The sequence below is a fragment of the Petromyzon marinus genome, chromosome 38, assembly GCF_048934315.1.
Source record: "Petromyzon marinus isolate PM22_M1 ecotype Great Lakes invasive population chromosome 38, UKy_Petmar_22M1.pri1.0, whole genome shotgun sequence".
NCBI classification, from domain to species: Eukaryota; Metazoa; Chordata; class Hyperoartia; order Petromyzontiformes; family Petromyzontidae; genus Petromyzon; species Petromyzon marinus.
In genome coordinates, this window is record NC_133704.1 from 4,142,133 (window position 1) to 4,160,701 (window position 18,569).

The window sequence follows — 18,569 nt, forward strand, 5'->3', positions numbered from 1 at the left end:
TCGCGTAATTGCTAAAGTTGGCATGCCGTAATCAATGTGAGTGGGGTGTCGTGGTTATATTAAGTAAAAATATCAATTTATTTAGTTAAAACAGGAGTCAACAGTTTAGCATACTCTTATATAAGCGCAGAACTTTATCTGCGATGGACGCTGCACTTTCCGTCGTTTTCATGCAGGGGGCGCTGCAAAACACGCGCCCACTGCATGAACGACGGAGGCGCAGGGTCAGACGTTCGATCACGTTGGTATCGATCTGCAGACGGCGGTCTTCTCCCACGGCCATGCAGCTCCACGTCGCCTGATCTCGATCCCGCAATCACAAACAGGTGAAAGTCCGCATCGAACCGAACCCCCCCCCAGCAATGCCATCTACTTAACGACGAGAGAAAATTCACACGAAATGTCCTTTTCAATGAAGTCGACCCAGATGTAAAATGATATAAGCTTTTTAATGAAGAAATACAATTATCTAATTAAAAACAATGCAATTCAAAAACGTTTTCATTTTGCGTGAATGCGTCGTTTGTGTGGAATTTTTTGGTGACTTTCCTGGCCGAAGGCCGTAAATGTGTTTTTATAAAACACTTCATATGGACTACAGTTAAACAAAGTATTTACCCTTTATTAAATGATACGTAATCTTAATGAACCCGCAAAGGATGCATATCAATTAGCTCGCACGGTTAAAGGAGGCAGTACATCTCAATGGACCCAAATGATTTAATATTGTTAAAATCAATAATACATCGTAATAGGCTCGCATGTTTAAGTAATAAAGTCAATGGCCTGACGTAAATAAGCATACGGTTAAATCAAAGATACCAATGACTCTCGTAAGTGAAATAACAACATAACAATGGACCTGCACGGTTGAGTGAGGATAGTAAAACGAGGTAATAATAAATAAGACGGAGTTAATTATCGATTATCTCGCGTGGTTGAATAAAGGATTGCATGGCCTCACTCGCAAAGTTTAAATAACGATTGCAGTACAATACTTTATTCAGAAACTTTACAGAACACACACCAACCAAACAATTACCAATTGTAGCTTGACTTAAAGCTTTCGTGACTGCAGGAATTCAATATTATCTTTAGGTCTTTAGGTAAAGTCACGTAGATGGTTAAAAGAAAATAACAATCTTCGTGACTTTAACGAAAGACCCAAAGGATATGAATTACGAATGATATATTCAAGCACGTGCGATTAATATCAACGGTCTGGCGTGGCATTCACAATTAAAGATTCGAACAATAACATTAATATAAATTATTATTATTATCAAGATGAGGTTCAATGTTTGAATCAAGAAGGAGCAGTGGTGGTGGTGGTGCGAGGGGGGTGTGAGGGGGGGTGTGTGAGGGGGGGGTGTGAGGGGGGTGTGAGGGGGGGGTTGAGGGGGGTTGTGAGGGGGGGGTGTGAGGGGGGTGAGGAGGGGGGGTTGTGAGGGGGGGTGTGAGGAGAGGGAGTGTGAGGGGGTGTAAGGGGGGTGCGGGAGATGTGAGGGGTGGGGGTGTGAGGGGGGGGTGTGAGGGGGGGGGGTGCGAGGTGTGAGGGGGGTGTGAGGGGAGGGGTGCAGGGTGAGGGGAGGGGTGCGGGGGGGTTCGCGACTTCTCGCGAGACGCGGCCGAGACGAGAGGAGCCCGGGCCCCGTTTGAAGATGGCGGCAAACGCGGACGAGTCCGAGTGAGTGAAGCGAACGATGCTTCTGCTGCTGATGCTACTGCTGATGATGATGTTGATAAACAACAACGACGAGAAGAAGCTGCTGCCGATGATGATGGTGGAGAGGCCTTCTAGTCCTTCCTCCCCCCCCGTTCGTCGGCATAGTTTTAATTGCAATGAGCGGCGGGGGGTGTAAGCGAGTGCCGGGAGGCTGCGAGTCGGCGGGTTTGATTTGAATTGTGCGAACGAGAGGAGGGAGCGGTTTGTTTGTTCATCAGCATCATCATCGTTGTGGTGGTGGTGGTGATGAGGGTGATGGGAATGAGGAGGTTGATGTGGCGAAGGGATGATGAGATGATTGAGGAGATTGGAGGTGAAGGGATGATGATGAAAGGGATGATGATGAAAGGTTTGATGATCGTTATGATGAGGTTGGTGACGATGGGATGGGATGACAGGGTGATTACGATGAGGTTCACGGTGGTCGAGGGGTTGATGATGGTGATGATTAAGGAGATGGTTGATCATTCTGAGTGGTGTGATTTTTGCGGAGTATTGGTGTGGTGCGAGGAGTTTTGGATTGTGTGTGTGTCAAAAGTTGTACGATGCCTGGGTTTAGTATGGGCGTGTATATATTTGGCGTGTGGTTTTGTATGGAATGTGGTGTTTATGTTGAATGTGGGGTGTGTTTTTTTTCTACAGCGAACCGGCGGCGTGTGCGCGGTGTTATATGTTGCTGCTTTTAATGTGGGTAGTTTTGTAAGGCGTGTAGTTTTGTATGGTGTGCATGTTGTATGCGTGTTGTGTGTGTGTGCTTTGTTTGTGACTTGCTGCATTGTGGTGTTTGGATTCATGTGCAGCTCTGTGCAGTGCGCCGAAGCGGATCTCATGCCGGTAGAAGTTGACAATTCCTGCATACAGGTAAAGTTTCTAAATAAAAAAAAACACGTTTATATTTACATTCTACATTGTGTATGGTGTGATTGTACTAGATCTAATGCACGTATGTAGTTGCATTGCTTTATATGTGCCACTTGATAGCCTGGGCACCGTTCCACACGCTATGTTCCATCTCCAGGGATTATCCAGTCTAGATATGTTTTATTATTATTATTACGTGATATTAAATTACTGTAATCTGACCATAGATCATTACCAAAATGTAGCAATAACGGAGCGGCAGCCAAGGAATTAAACTTGTCCGAGACTGCGTCCACCGAGATGAGAGATGGAGCGACGATATCAAGCTCTTGGATTATCTCTCAAGGTCTTGAGATATAGCAGCTGCTTAGGGGAAGCCGTCACCCAGCAGTTGATTGACCATGGCTGAAGATGATATATACACGTGTGTGTTTGTGTGCGTGAAGAGAGCCCATTGAAACGAAAAAAAAGTGAAACCGGAGTTACAAAAAGGCTTAAAAAAATATTTTAAAAAAGTACAACGATCTGTAATGATTGCTCATAGTGCAACAAAATGCCCGATGCCACTGGAATGCGTTCTAATTAACTCGGAGCAGGGCAGGCACTGTGAAGAAAGGCGGCCGTGTTTGCGTTACGTCTGATGTCTGCAAGTGCCAGAGTCGCCATTCTTTTTGATGCAGTCAGCGCGATCTGCTGCGGTATTTGAGGCCAGTTTTCACCACAAGTCAACAAACTATACCCAAGTGACTTTCTAATGTGGTGAACATGTCCTTGTGGTCGGCTGTAACTGACGCCAAATACTGGACAGTAATAACTCATGAATGTCCTTTGCCCAGGAACGTTTTCACGAGTCTCAAAACTCTTATCAGGATCGGTGCTGCCTACTACATTGGGATGTTTAGCAATTTCCATACATTAGTATTTGGTATGTGTGAGGCAAACGAGCACAAGGAAACCCATGCATATGAGGGGGTTAACACTCAAAGCTCCACACAGGTTAATTCAAAAATAATTTGCTGTACTGCCATCTCCTTCATAATAAAGGTTTTTGGGTTAGATCGCGTTATTTATAAATGTGTCGAAACCCTCCACCACCCGACACGGCCAATCAGCAAAATAAAGTGTCACGTTGACAAAAGACAATTAGTTCACTACTTTAGCCCACCGGTTTGTTGAAGAGTGAATCCACAACATTTACAGTTTGAATACGACATTCTGGCGAATTGCCCGATGATGCTGGATGTTATTACCAGCGAAACGTCGTATTCAAACTGTAAATGTTGTGGATTCACTCTTCAACACACCAGTGGGCTAAAGTAGTGAACTAATTGTCTTTTGTCAACGTGGCACTTTATTTTGCTGATTGGCCGTGTCGGGTGGTGGAGGGTTTCGTCACATAAATAACGCGATCTAACCCAAAAACCTTTATTATGAATAATATTGGTCGCGAAAGCCTACGTGTTAAACTGCCATCTCCTGTTCACCTGGTCACGTCGCAGTCGACGCCTGTCATCATAACTGAGCGGATTATGTCCATGGATGCTTTCAATATTTTGCGATCTTCAGCATCTCTCATGGCGGGTTCCATCCAATTTCTCACATTGTCCCACCAAACTAATCCTTCCTCTACCCTTCCAGCTACAGTAAAACCTTGGATCGCGAGTAACTTGGTCTGCGAGTGTTTTGCAAGACGAGCAACATTTTAAAATCAATATAAATTTGATAAACGAGCGAGGGTCTTGCAATACGAGTAGCACGTATACGCTTTGTCTGCCGAGCGTCACGTGATCACAACTGATATACGAGTGCTTGATATACGAGTGCTTTGGATTACAAACACGTTTCCGGAACGAATGTACTTAACAGGCTCAATCCCTGTTTTCCAGGAGACGGTGGAGGAGGTGGGGGCCGCTTCGGAAGATGACCCCGTGAGGAACCTGGGCCAGGTGGAGCTGCAGTGCGGCATCTGCCTCAAGTGGTTCACAGCCGAGAGCTTCGACATCGACACGTCGTGAGTGGCACATGGGTTGCACACATTCTCGCGTTTTGACGCGCGCTGCCTGTTTTGACACTCCATCGTGCGGTGGGCTGTATAATACGTAACCTGCATTGCTGTGCCCTTTTATTCGCCGCATTTTGCTTCGTTGTTAATCTCAAGTTGGTGCTCCTGTTGCTTTGCTGCCCAAACATTCGCAGGAATTGCTTGCCGTTTATTACCAACTATGTCTTCCACTGCAACATCTGCCACCACAGTGGCAACACGTACTTCCTGAGGAAACAGGCCAGTGAGTGCACGCAGGGGGGGGGGTGGGTGGGGGGTGAGCCGTGGGCAGAAGGGACTGGCACTGCTCTCGTGAGGCACATGCGCTGAGTATTAAAAAAAAGGCCACACTTGTATTTAGACTAGAATCTTAATATGCACACCTACAGTACTGATGCTGTCAGTAACTCGACATTGATTAAACTATTGACAGTTTTAACCCTGCAATCTAGCCCTGGGTCCAAGAGATCCTGCACAGTGTCTCTTAGTTGAGCTTGTGCAAGACATTTAATTTTGCAAAAAGGGATAAAAAAAGCCATCTTTTGTTTTTGACTAAAGAAAATAACCTCTCTTGGAGGTCCTTTCCACCAACAGTGGTGTGAGAGAAATTTCAAGGTTGTACCTTTACCCAATTATTTTTTTACGAGAAAACATACATAATTGCTTGCATATGGGTTGTTAAGGCATTTCAGGAATTCATCTTATGGTAAAAACTGAAGTGTCCTGACACTTTATATGAGTGGGAGATATCCTTTGGCTTTTTTTAGTTCGTGATAGAAGTTCTACACTGCTGTGGGGGGGCCCGAGTCTGTCCATTTAACAAACGCTTATCTTCATTCCTCGCCAAGGAAGTGCTTATTCTATTTATCCTGCAAGGATTAAGAGCAGCGTTGATCGTAGCTGTAAGATACAAAAAATTACAGCAATAACAATGGCATGATACTGCAGCAAAATAATAATAACAGCTGCAGCTTTGGAAAATCTGGGCCGACATATATGTCTGAGTGCATGGCCCAAGATAATGTAATGTAGCACTGGCAAGTTGGTGATGCTCAGCACGGGGCTGTGTACGTGTGTGTGTGCGTACTTGTGCATCAGCTCTCAAGGAGATGTGCCTCACTTCCCTCGCCAACCTAACCTGGAAGTCGCGCACACAGGACGAGCACCCGAAAACCATGTTCTCCAAAGAGAAGGTGATCCCCAATGAGCTGACCATGCTGATGCTCTGAACGAGACCATATGATGAAATTTGCCCCGTCAGTGTTAATTTGTATCTTCTGGCACGTGTTTGATGTGGTGGCGTTCCATTGGCTTCTCTTTACAACAGGACATCATTCCATTCATCGACAACTACTGGGAGTGTCTGACCATTCGGCCGCGGCCTAACAAGCTCACCTGGCCAAACAACATTGTCAAAGCAATGGTAAGAGCATGTGAGATGTGCAGAGCTTAATTTTTGTCTGGGTTGATGACCCAGAAATTATTTCTGCACCCAACACAATGCATCGAGTGTACATCTCGTGAAGGCTGTGGGTACTATCCACGTGCCTACTTTAGTATACCAGAGGCCCATAAAAGTATTTGGTGGAAAATTAAACAATGGGTATAGGCTGTGTGGCAGGTTGGGAAGGTTGAGTAGTTATGTAACTATTTGCCCTCCCAACAGCTGTTTGATAGATAAATTGTCACGATTCTCAGTAACTGTTTTGATTCAAGAATCTCTCATTTTTGCCATCTCGTTTGTAGCCTTTATTTTTTAAGTTACTTAACTTTTATTCACTTCACTACACCGAATGTAGCATTGCCATATCATATGTATGTAATTGTTTAATAGATCGATAATGATCGATTTTCAAAATACACCTTTCTATGAATCTCTTGTGAGTGTAAAATGGATTTTAGTCTGTGAATCTGGGCAATGTTTTGCCTTTGAGACATGAGTAACTTATCGGTGGGAGCTTAAACCATACAGACTGTGACATTACACCTGGTGCATAGCATACACCCAATGTGATACCAAACACTAAATGGCCAGCATCTCAACAGATAACCCTCCTGAAAAGAGATTCGAGATTCGGTGAGAACTTTCCTGGGTAAATAATCACCATTATTACAATTATACAAACGAGCTCAAACAGAATTGCAATCGATATGCTGGTCGTGTCTTGTTTACCGTCCCGCCTGACAGAGCAAGGAGCGTGATGTATTTTTGGTGAAGGAGGGCCCAGACCCTGGCAGTCGGGAGCTTGAAGGAGACTACCCCAAGTTTGGCCTCCTGGATCAGGTATGTGTGTACAGATGACCCCTGACTTACGATGGCTCGACTTGCGACTCCCTGCTTTTACGACCTTTCTTATAACAAAATCCCAAAAGTAACGACCAAAACTCGTTTATTCAACCGCCTAACGACTGCTACCGACGCAGTCGATTGGCGACGCATCTGCGCATGTCAGGCAATGAGTTGGCGCCATCAGGTGACGAGTCTGCGCATTTCATGCATGTCATGCGCAGACTCGTCACCTGATGGCGCTGCTTTGCTCTTCTGCCGTATGCATATGTAGAGTATACTCTTTGGTTCTATTCGGTAAAGTCACGTAGGTAAAACAAATTAAAATAAATTGAAATAAGATGAAAGAAACAATTAAAACTCGACGTTTCGGAGGCAAAGCAAGCTTTCGTCTTCAGGTGGGACCAGTCACAGCAACTTGGTGCAGCACTTGGTGCAGCACTTGGTGCAGCGATTTTGCTGTGACTGGTCCCACCTGAAGACGGAAGCTTGCTTTGCCTCCGAAACGTCGTGTTTTAATTGTTTCTTTCATCTTATTTCAATTTATTTCAATTTGTTTTACCTACGTGACTTTACCGAATAGAACCAAAGAGTATGAATCCTTGCAGTCACGAAAGCTTCAAATCTAGAATATGTAGAGTATGCCCGACATTCTGGAGCTGCGCCTCGAGTGAACACATCTCTTTTGCAACGCTCTTCACTTTTTGTAAATTTTCTTAAAATTCAGAATTTTTTTCCGCCTTTCACTATGTCAAAGAAGAGGAAATGTGATGCACGTGCAGAAAAGCACTTACGGATTTTCAAATGTAAGTCTTTGTGTTTACTTATACGTTTGTAAAAGTTATGTTACGTTACAATAAATGTTTGTTGGGATTATTTTCATTTATTTTCTTGACCAATTCTGTTATTTTTATGGTACGTAATTGGTTTCCAGGAACGGAACCCCAATGTATAACATTGCGCCTTATGGGAAATAAGGGTTCGACTTATGATGGCTCGACTTTGCGACAGTCGTCCAGGAACCAATTATATCGTAGGTTCGGAGGTCGCCTGTATGTGTGAACTTCTTTCACACTTGACGTAGCCAACCATGCTACAAGTGACCTGAACACAGTCTCCGTGTATTTGGTGACCCTTGCAGACATGAGCAGGTCACTTCAAAGACAACTCCACACTCCAGATGAACAATGTTGTTGTTTTCTTTGTTACAGATAAGTTGATAATTATTGAATAAACGAATTACTGCTACTGGTTTATAGTTCATTGTGTTCCTATTTCTGTCAATGTACTTCCAAGCATTCATTATATGATGTTTTTTGCTCACTTTTGAAAACACTAGCTTATAGACCCGATATGGACCGTAAGAGTAAGTATGCTAGGACAGGATGCATTGTTAGCAGGGATGATGGCTGGCAGTCAAGACGAGCAATGGAGTGGGAGCCAAAGAAGGGAACGCGCCCGAGTGAACACCACATAGATGGAGTGATGAAGTGAGCTCCTGCGGAAGTTTTCGGCAGATTGTTACATCTCAGGACTGCGAGAGATGACGGCAGCTCAGGGAAGCCTTCGTTCAGCAGTGCGTTGATCATTATTGATGATTTATGATGAACTTATATTTCACTATGGATGTTTGACTCTTGTCTACCCAGGACCTCGGAAGCATTGGCCCAACGTATGACACGCAGAAGCAGGTTGTGCCTGTGGCCAGCGGGGGTGTTAATGGTGAGTCGCACCTTGCTGGCAGCAGTTCATGTATGTTTGCGTTTTCAGATAAACTGCTTCACTTTTATTGGTAATGCAGTACAAAAGGGTTGAGCTGTGGATTTTGTGTAATTTCAGGCCGAACCCTGACCCCAACCCCAGGAAGTGTGCAAGTTGGTGTTGGGAAGGGGCGCGGAGCCAAGCGCAAGCAGGAAGGAGCGACCGGCAATACGTCCAAGCGCACAAGAAAGTGAGTGAGCATGCGCTTCAATCATCCTCCTCATTGTGCTTTGCTCATCATAAATTGACCTTTATCTCTTGGGTAATTTATTTTATACCGTGTGTTCTTAGTTTAACTTTTGTGTTTTGGTTACATATTGCTTTGCCATTTGGGCTTTGTTTATGTTTTTGGTTTGTTCTGACATTCCATTTTTGCTATTGGTTCTGTGTCCATGATACTAAGAAAATGCCATTCATAACTTTTGCAAAGAGCAGTGTAGATTGTTTGTGTATTGCTCATCCTCGTGCTACGTTTGGTTCTCAGAATTACAAAAACACATCTTTGATTAAATCATTTGTATTAAGATATATTGCTTATGACCAAACCACCAGGAATGTATCCAATCCCATCATATCTGGGAAGCCAAGCGTGATTGCGCTGTCCGGAAACATTGCCTTCGGCAGCTGCGGTGCCAGATTGTGAGCAGCAGAGGGCATTGCAGCACAATCCGCTGTGTATGGCGCTATACTCCCTCTTCGATGCCCCTCCTTCACCATCTTGCAATGTCCAGCAAACAGAACTACAGTCAGATAACCCACAAGATACCTGCACAGTGTGGGGATGCCCTCATCCGGCAATGGTTTAACCTGTACACGTAGTGTGACACACAACCGCGTGAGGTTAAGCTGGCTGTAATGATGTACCCTTGCCTTCGTTAACGCTCCTCGCAGCGACCCGCTGTTCCAGTCGCAGCGTCTGCCCCCCCATGGCTACCCGCTGGAGCACCCATTCAACAAGGACGGCTATCGTTACATCCTGGCGGAGCCCGACCCCCACGCGCCCGACCCCGAGAGAATTGAGCTGGATTCCTGGGCCGGGAAGCCGATCCCCGGGGATCTGTACCGCGCATGCCTCTACGAGCGTGTGCTGCTCGCGCTGCACGACCGCGGTGAGATCGCTGGTGCCCCGCGCACAAACCTGAGTCCAGCGCTCCACAGGAGCTGCGTGCTGGGCATTTTAATTATTGAATGAGTTAGAAAAATAATGCTTGCACGTGGATTGTGTAACTATTTCCAATGTGCATTTGTTTGAGTCCTGAAAAGTGGTGTCCAGGACCAGTTCAGATACCACTTCATGTTAGCTATGGCCGGCAATCGAATTCAAGTTACCGGGCTCACAGTTTCATTTGCTAACCACTGTTCCACCACTCCATCCTGTGGAGTTTTAAGGAATGCAAAATAAAGTAAGATATCTTGGCGAAACAATACAATGTTACGTAGGTAAAAAATAAAACAAATCACGACGTTTCGGCCACAACTCAAGCGGCCTTCATCAGGTGAAGGGACCAGAGACAGTCTGGTCCCTTCACCTGATGAAGGCCAGTCTGGTCCCTTCACCTGATGAAGGCCGCTTGTGTTGTGGCCGAAACGTCGTGATTTTGTTGTTTTATTTTTTACCTACGTGACTTTACCGAATAGAACCAAAGAGTATGGATCCTTGCAGTCACGAAAGCTTCAAATCTAGAATCAATACAATGTTGTGGAGTCTGAGAAGGTTCTCACCTGGCTATATACATTTCACCAGCCAAATATTTAATTGCCTCTTTGGAAAGTAAAAAAAAAATCCTTTTATTTATTAACATATTCATCTCATCCTCCGCTTGTGCCGCAGCTCCCCAGCTGAAGATATCCGACGACCGTCTGACGGTGACGGGCGAGAAGGGCTACGCAACGGTGCGTGCGTCGCATGGCGTGCGCCGTGGAGCCTGGTTCTTCGAGGTGCGCGTCGACACACTGCCGGCCGACACAGCTGCCCGGCTGGGCTGGAGCCAGAGCCTCGGTACCTATCCCTATTTCCCCCTCCTCTGCCACACCTCTCGAGCTGGGCTATCCGATTAAGCGACCAATCGGATATCACGAAAGTAGCTGGGGAAGAAAAATATCTGTACACAGGAGCTTAAATGCACTGTGGCAGTGCAGGACTGTGAGTGATGGTGGCATGTGGTGGCCTTCATCCTGCAGTGGATAGAACGTGGCTTATGATGATGATGGTGGAGATAGGTCATATATTTGACAAATGGAATTTAGTGAATTTTTGGAATGGTAAAATAAGATGTTTTTCGTCTCCGATTGCCATCTGTTTGTATCCAATTGGGCACGTGTGTGCGAAATGTATCTGATGCCGGGCTTGTCCCCGTTCAGGTAACCTGCAGGCTCCACTTGGCTTCGACAAGTTCAGCTACTCGTGGCGCAGCAAGAAGGGGACCAAGTTCCACCAGTCGCGTGGGAAGCACTACTCCGAGGGCTACGAGCAGGGAGATACGCTGGGCTTCTACATTGACCTGCCCGATGACACGGTCACCGCCAATGCCCTGCCCGACACCTACAAGGACAAGGTGTTGTGGCCACGTGCACCACTTGCTCTCCACCCCTATATGCCCTAGGCCTGTGTGTGGGAGGTTACACTGGGGTGTAGAGGTGGTGTAGTGGTTAGCACAATGCAGCATGTACTGGGCGAACCGAGTTTGATTTCCGAGCATGGCCCATATCAGTGGAGATTATTTTAAACGGTCTTGGGCCTCCCCAAATCTTTACTCGGCCTTAAATGAGTGCCATGTATGTATGTTGAACTTCTTTCATACCATACGTAGCCAACTGTGCTACGTACGTTGTATAAAAAGCATCGGGGACGTGAAGGCCGCACATGGTGCTGACCACACCACGCACTCGTGCGCTGTTCCGGCCTTAATAGGTGCTCATTAACAGCACTTTCCCTCGCTGCCTATGTAGACTACACAGGAGATCTTAAGGAGTCGCACTACCTTGGTGATGAATGCCAACCCCTCATTTGCTGTGTTGTGATGCAGAAAACCAAACTGTTATGGCAACTCCGTATGTGTCATATGGGTTGATGATGATATTGTGGCAAAATTTGTATCACAACTGCTTTGTGCACAGGCTTTGATCAAATTCAAAAGCTACCTCTACTTTGAGGAGAAAGATTTGGTGGAAAAAGCAGAAAAGGACTTGCGGCAGACGCCGGGCAGTAAGGTATGTGGTGACAGGCATTGGGCAGATCTTGCACATTCAGTGTGTTTAAGCCTTTGTCCACACTTGGTGGTTATTTAACCATGTGTCTTATCATTATCAAATACAGAGGTACATGTCCGGATTGATTATTTGTGAAGTTTTTGACTGCAGTTATGAGAGTTATTTCACAAAGATGACTTCTGCATTTTTTTTATTCTATAGACACTAGGTCACATGTTTTCATATTTGATATCACCTGAGGTGGCATATTAATTTTTGTTACAGAAAATATAATAATATTATAGTTGAATTGTCATTTATTGGTCATGCAACAAAATCCGTACCTCCTTAAAAGTTTCGTCACCTCAGGTGGGAACCTATTTCTGCTCCAGCCCATGCACTAATTGTGATGTTGTGTTTGTGTGTGGTAGATCACTTTCTTTAAGAACGGAAAGAGTCAGGGAGTTGCGTGGGAGGATGTGTTTGAAGGCGTCTACTTTCCAGCCATATCCCTGTATCGCAACTGCACAGTACGTCTCACGAATGTCAGCCTACTCTTAAGTTATTAATTTGCTTCTGCAGTGAACTTATACCCGAAGAAACAGCATAACTTAAACTAACAACAAAGCATCTTGAGATGGCTGCATATAGATGCTAAATAAATGGTAAATCTAACAGGTTTTTAAAAATGTCACTGATAGAAAGAATAATATTTTGGTCGAAATGTCATGATCTTATATTACTCTCGGTGATGGTGTTTAAAAAAACTAGTTGCCGTTTTTCATTTACCAATTATTTTATGCTAAATTAAGAAACCATTAATTTATAGTCCATGCTCAACTGTATCGACTACAATAACTAACATGTAGATTTATTAACAACATGCAACATCACCTCAATGTTATACATCGTTGGGGACACTCGGGAAAGGGGTGAAGACCAGAATTTTTAGGGCAGAGGTGGAGAAACGGAGGGGGGAATATTACTGGAGAGGTAATTAGGTAACAGCACAGGTAAAAAATGAAGATCTGAATTCTGGTCTTTAAAATAAGAATGTCATTGGCCATACTAACATATGTTTAGGCAGAGGGAATTCCAGACAGTAGGGGCAGCAGAGGAGAAGGAACAATCATGTGTGACATTGTTATCGTAGAAAGGAGGGTCTTTAGTCTGGACAGTACAAATATCGAGGGTGAAGGAATGCCATACAGTAGGGGGAGGAGAGCGGAGAAGGCACAGCTATTTGAGAGCTAACTAATCAAAAACAGTCAAACAGTGGTGGGAAGGTTTTTGGTGCAGTGACATGGTCCAACGGTAGTGCATTCACCACTTGTTGCAGGTGGAATCTGGCGGGCCATTCTGATTAATATTGTAGGTGTGTTAACCTTAGAATATGCACCACCTGCTTCACCGTGGACAGTAATAATTCCGACACGTCATAATAAAATAGTTAGGTCATTGTGTGCCGACGTCATGGTAAAAATAAAAAAAAATGAAAATCACTTGCTTGGCATTCACTTACTTAGCAACATCGCTCCCTCTGGGGAAACTGCTGCAAACTACCTGAAACGTAGCACCGTTCTTCATGATATATCCTTGCAGTATAAGAATGGAGCGAACACTAAATGTGCTAAATGGTACGTCTTGATCCTGGAATTAATGAGCGAGAGGGAATCGGCAGTGCAGACGACGAAGTGGAAAGGAATTGCAGACTATAGGGGTGCCATACAATTAGAAGCTACCACATGCAGTTTTCTCTCGTAGACAAGTGTTCGCCATACGCTGGGCTCATGATAATTTTCCTTGGCGGCGGTGAGGGTGTTCTGCACAGTGGCGGCTGCTGTGTGGAGGGAACGCTGGAGTGCAGTTTTAGCAGTGACGTTTACCCCAGATGTCTTTCTTGCAAATGCCAACGATTCCATGGAGGTTGTCTCTGCCCCTCCAGGTGTCCATTAACTTCGGGCCGCACTTCAAGTACCCACCAAAGGGGCTTGACTTTCAGCCGGTGAGTTGCGCGTTTTCTGAACGAAAGATTTTGGGGGATAATTTGTCTCTTGGCAAATAACGTTTTTAACAAGTGGTGTTGTATAACAGTGATGTGCCCCCCTCCCTCCCACCCCCCCATCGATGCCCTGGGACTCATGGGTGCTGCTCTGACTGACCCAGCTTCCCCTGAGGCTTATTGTTGTTTGGTGCTGCACTCAATTGATTTGCTTAAGGTTGTGTTGCAGCGTTGATCTCTCTTCTCTCTGACGTTACCCTGCTTTGGCTCCCACAACACGTCTTCTACACTATTGTGGTCTATGTATTTTATAGGCTCTTCTGTATAGGCTCTTCCATTTAGATGTATAAATTGAAATTGTCCACGCGTGTGTGTATGTGTGTTTGCATGCACCTGCACGCTTATTCCTGGCAGGTGAGTGATATGGGCCGTCGTGCCGTGGTGGAGCACAGTCTGGCCGACCTTCTCTTCCACACGGAGACCGAGGTGGACGGGAGGCGCAGCCCCGCATGGGAGCAGTAGCTGACGGCTCGCGACGGCTCACGACGGCTCACAACGGCTCACGACGGCTCACGACAGCTCAAGACGGCTCAACACGCTCATCACCACCGTAGCCGTCCGGGAGTCTCGCAGCGCACTTGGAAGAGAAGCGGTCGTAAGAGCGTGGGTGCGGGGGGGGGGAAGTGCTGCCCCACCCAGCGCCTTTATTGGGAGTTGTGACCTCATAAGTTTCAGTTCAAGCGTTTGGGGGTTCAGGGGAAGCGAGGCACAAAGCAGAAAGGGGAATGACTGTGGAAGGGCTGGATTACTTTAGGAAGTAGGTGGTGAAGGGAAACGGGCGAGAGAATCCCACTTGGGAGGAATAGGTCATAGGGCAAGCGGGACCGGATGCTGAACCTGTGGTGCATTTTTGTATTTTGAGAAGAGACTTTGTGCGCCGTCGGCACTTATAGTGGACTTAGGTAGGCAGATGCGGGAGAGAGCGGTGCTCGGTATGGGCTTAGCTTAGAGGGATTGGTGTCTAGATGGGAGAGATGGGGATTAGAAATTAAAGTCAGGTACATCGATTCAGATCCTTTTCCAAATAAGTGGCAGGTCTGGCTGGCTGAACGCAGGTGCAGGTGCTCCTGGGAATGTAGTTGAATTGTTTAAACCTCATTTATCGGTTACCTTCCAATTTCAGATTTTTTTGTGATTCTCTTCTGAAATGACTGTGTTGCCTTAATTAGTAAAACGTGAAAGATAGGCCAACCTTTCCAACAGATGACTTGAACAAAAAATGTCTTGTGAAATACACGGGAGTTTTAATGTAGTCCGTGCAACCGTGCACTATTAATGTGTGCCTACTGGCGGTTTAGATATTAGCTTAGCGTAACTTATTCACTCACGGAGGGGGGGGCAGTCATTTCAGAGTCAAGTTTTAATTTCACTACGTAGGGTGTTGCTGTGCTCCCTCTGACACAGGTTTGCGCTCCAGCTGCCTTGAACAAGGGAGGGTTTCATTGACAGATACCTCATTTCAGTTTAACATTACGTTTCCTGCTACTACAATGGCTGTACTGTTACTGAAAATCTATGTATTTATTGATCCATGTAGACTACAGTGCTCGGTTATGAGATACCTGTAGCAGCACACGCATCGCCAGGCAACATTTTTACTTGTAGGCGTTTGCCGAAGTTGTGCAACGTCCTCCGTCTTCTGTTTAAAAAAGGCTGCAGTCTTGAATGTCTTATGCGCTTCAGCAGTAACAATTAAACATTAAAGTGTGAGCTGTATTGAGAGTAGCCAAAGATAAGCCTTTGCTAGTATTTGTACATTGGTGTTGAGCTGTTTGGGGAAGCCCTCTCGGACGGCAGAACTCTCTTCTCTGTCCCTTATCCTCAGACTGTTGTATATACAGTAGCATTATGTTTCAACCACCGCCAACACGGTTTCATACAGGATCCACAAAGTTGTCTGGTAGTCGGGTCCCCCTAGTTTAATTAAGTAATGGGATTGGCGTTCCAAGTAGCAGTGTTAAGCCAATTTAAACAAAACCTGGTATTGTAAAAAGTATATACATTTCATTGAGTGTCGCTGGTAATAAGTCTGACTATGGGGAGATATGTGAAGGCCTTTTGTTTTTAAGATGCAACCACCATTGTATTGTCTGAAATATGTTGCAGTGCCACGACAGCCTCTATATACATCTTTTTAAAAACACTTAATAGGGCAGGTGAATTTCAGGTTATGTCCCAATTGACGCTGCAGGCTTAGCACGTGGAGCGCGTTTGCCCGTGTTGTCTGATTTTAAAACGTTGGGGTGCAAGACCGAACGTGCGATCTGAGCGTTGAAAATGTTCTGGCATGCCTTGTTGCCTGAAGCGACCCTTGGGATTTAACCCAAACATGTCGCATGCCCAACCGGCAAATGTTGTGCGACCATCGGTGCTTCTGTTTTCCATTTGCCTGGGTTTTTATTACGAGCAAGGGAAACCTCGGAGGTCCGAGAGGGCGTGTGTCTTGGCAGCCGCCGCCAACTTGTAATGGTCTGCCAGCGCAGAAGCAGGGCTGCAGTGCACGGTGCTGGCCTTGCCGACGCGCATTCCAGCGTCATAGTGTTACGCAGTCTGCGACTTAGCAGTGTCTAACTCTTCCATGTATTATATTGGTGGTGTATTTGAAGGTCACCAGGTCACAATGAAGTAAGGTAGTGTGTTTTTTTAAATGCGTTCGCGTACACGTTACTACTGTTGTACACTATTCAGGTGTCGATTATGGCTGTCTTGTGTGCATTTTTGCTGAGCGTAAAATGTCGATGTTGAAATGAAACAGTTGCCTCAACATAAGTGGTCCAATAATGTACTTTTGCTTAAAAACGCACAAAGTGAAATAAACGTGAGCAGATGGAGAACACAAGGAAATGCCTGGCGTGCTGGCTGGTGGTGTTTCAAAGCAGTGGTTCTCTATTCCAGCTCTCACGACAGTGGTATGGCAAAACAACCCATGCAAGATGAAAGGAAATTACCGTAATGCCATTTATGTATCCAGGTAAGTATCATTTGAATCTCAGGACTTTTTCCAGGACGGCCCTATACTTGGATGTTTATTATTTTGCTTTTGAAGGTGAGCCAGAGGTATCTGAAAACACACTGCATTTGAGGGGATAACTTGCAAACATGAACTGCATATACTGTACGTTATAAACCTACTTGCTGCTCTGCTATGAAGTAGCTGCCTCCTTTAATCTGCAGATTGGGATACTTTGTACATGCTGCTCTATGCATAATCCACCAACCCTACAACCTCCAGAGCATCTGATTCCAGCTGTGCGCCTCCATGCCTGACCAAAGGGGCTCCCCAGCACGACTACTGCTGGTATTACTGTTGGTGGTGATGATATTCTTGTTGGTGATGTTATTCCTGCTGACGCTGCTACTGTTATCACGGTTCGTGGTGCTGTTTGTGCTGCTACTGGTGTTGCTGCTGTTGCTACACCCATACACGTGGCCCGACCATGGCCAGGGGCGGACCTGGGGAGTCATCGGAGCCTCTCCCTCCGTTGCCACACCCTGCACAGCTGTTCAGCCTAAGTGGATTAAAAGGTAAACACTCCACAAAACAGCTCTTACAGTGTAGATTCCTGTCCAACGCCGTGCGTCCAGGGTTGTTCAAGAAAATTGTGAGGCTTTGTTTTTCGAAAATATTAAAAGCATGGCCGAGGCACTCTGATCAGCAATCTGTTGACACGATTGACATTGGATTCAACGTTACGTTTGTGAGTGATGTCTTACTCTCTTCAAGTCAGGTGAAAGTGTCCAGCAATTGCTTCTGCCACTGCTGGTGGATGTGCCTCAATGACGGGACGCTAGTGTAGAGAGCCCGTGTCGGTATTTTTAGCCGACTTTTACATACTGGCCCAGATGTCTGGAAACTAAGTGAGAAATACCCATCAAACTAAGTGAGAAATACCCATCAAACGCAAGTTGCCCATGATCCTAACTCTGCTTCTTAACTTTGGGTGCACGCACCCCCCTCGGGATCCGAGGACATGGCAACATTTCTTCGAAGGTAAATAATCGAAACAAATTAAGCAGGGGCACATAAGTACAACTACTTTGTTTCATCAAATTTAGGTATTTACATTATGCTTGTTTTAAAGATTGAGACCCAAGGTCGTGCAACGCTGCAGTAACGGTTAAGAACTACTGCTCTAACTGGTGCGTTCCGTTTATCCTGGTGGGTGGACAGGCAGGGGGCGGAGTGGCGGTAGAGGAATAACCTCGCACCATTTTTTAAACTGCCGTGCCGGGAGATCGAATTTAACTGACGACCTGTGGATTGCAAGTACTTTACTGTGCTCTCTGGCAGCAACCAGGTTAAGAATGTAGTTTAATTGAAACGTAATTTACACGGTAAACTTGCTGTACCTCCATGGTGGAAAGGCAATTTCCATCAATACCTGGCAAGAAAAAAACCCCCTGACATTGTCATCGTAATTATTTATGCCAAGTAAACTTTTTTTTTTACGCCAAATGCCCGGAAAAGTGACTTCCACCAGCGCATGAATGAGGGGTCCTGTGAACAGCCACGCACAAACACACCCCCCATACATTCCCTGCAGATGAATCGCTTTAATTGGACCAAGTAAGTGGGGTGCGTGTGAGTGAGTGAAGGAGTGCGTGCTGGGAATGACATTCATTGGCAGTCCAACTTAATCGG

The 18,569-nt window shown here is 45.6% G+C and overlaps 1 protein-coding gene across 4 annotated transcripts; it reads left to right on the top strand.

Moving 5' to 3' along the window:
• The first annotated feature begins 1,599 nt into the window (after nucleotides 1-1,599).
• Nucleotides 1,600-17,586, top strand: LOC116950073 (set1/Ash2 histone methyltransferase complex subunit ASH2-like). 4 transcript variants are annotated; one of them, XM_032967493.2, is made up of 16 exons: nucleotides 1,600-1,687; nucleotides 2,527-2,587; nucleotides 4,474-4,598; nucleotides 4,784-4,872; nucleotides 5,727-5,821; nucleotides 5,956-6,051; nucleotides 6,817-6,912; nucleotides 8,565-8,637; nucleotides 8,755-8,866; nucleotides 9,568-9,785; nucleotides 10,508-10,675; nucleotides 11,038-11,231; nucleotides 11,794-11,886; nucleotides 12,297-12,395; nucleotides 13,811-13,870; nucleotides 14,282-17,586. In XM_032967493.2, the coding sequence occupies exons 1-16, from the start codon at nucleotides 1,662-1,664 to the stop codon at nucleotides 14,387-14,389; spliced, it is 1,713 nt and encodes a 570-aa protein (XP_032823384.1). In that variant the 5' UTR covers nucleotides 1,600-1,661; the 3' UTR covers nucleotides 14,390-17,586. The 4 variants fall into 4 exon arrangements, with proteins under 4 accessions (XP_032823384.1, XP_032823386.1, XP_075928681.1 ...); XM_032967495.2 differs by having other exon boundaries at nucleotides 8,779-8,866; XM_076072566.1 differs by lacking the exon at nucleotides 1,600-1,687 and adding an exon at nucleotides 1,764-1,784.
• The last annotated feature ends 983 nt before the right edge of the window (nucleotides 17,587-18,569 follow it).

Bases quoted from the DNA above. Each gene is read 5' to 3' on its own strand.
- LOC116950073 (XM_032967493.2), top strand. From the start codon at position 1,662: ATGGCGGCAAACGCGGACGAGTCCGA. The intron at 6,052-6,816 runs GTAAGAGCATGT...CCCGCCTGACAG, and splicing joins ACAACATTGTCAAAGCAATG to AGCAAGGAGCGTGATGTATT. The intron at 10,676-11,037 runs GTACCTATCCCT...GTCCCCGTTCAG, and splicing joins GGGCTGGAGCCAGAGCCTCG to GTAACCTGCAGGCTCCACTT.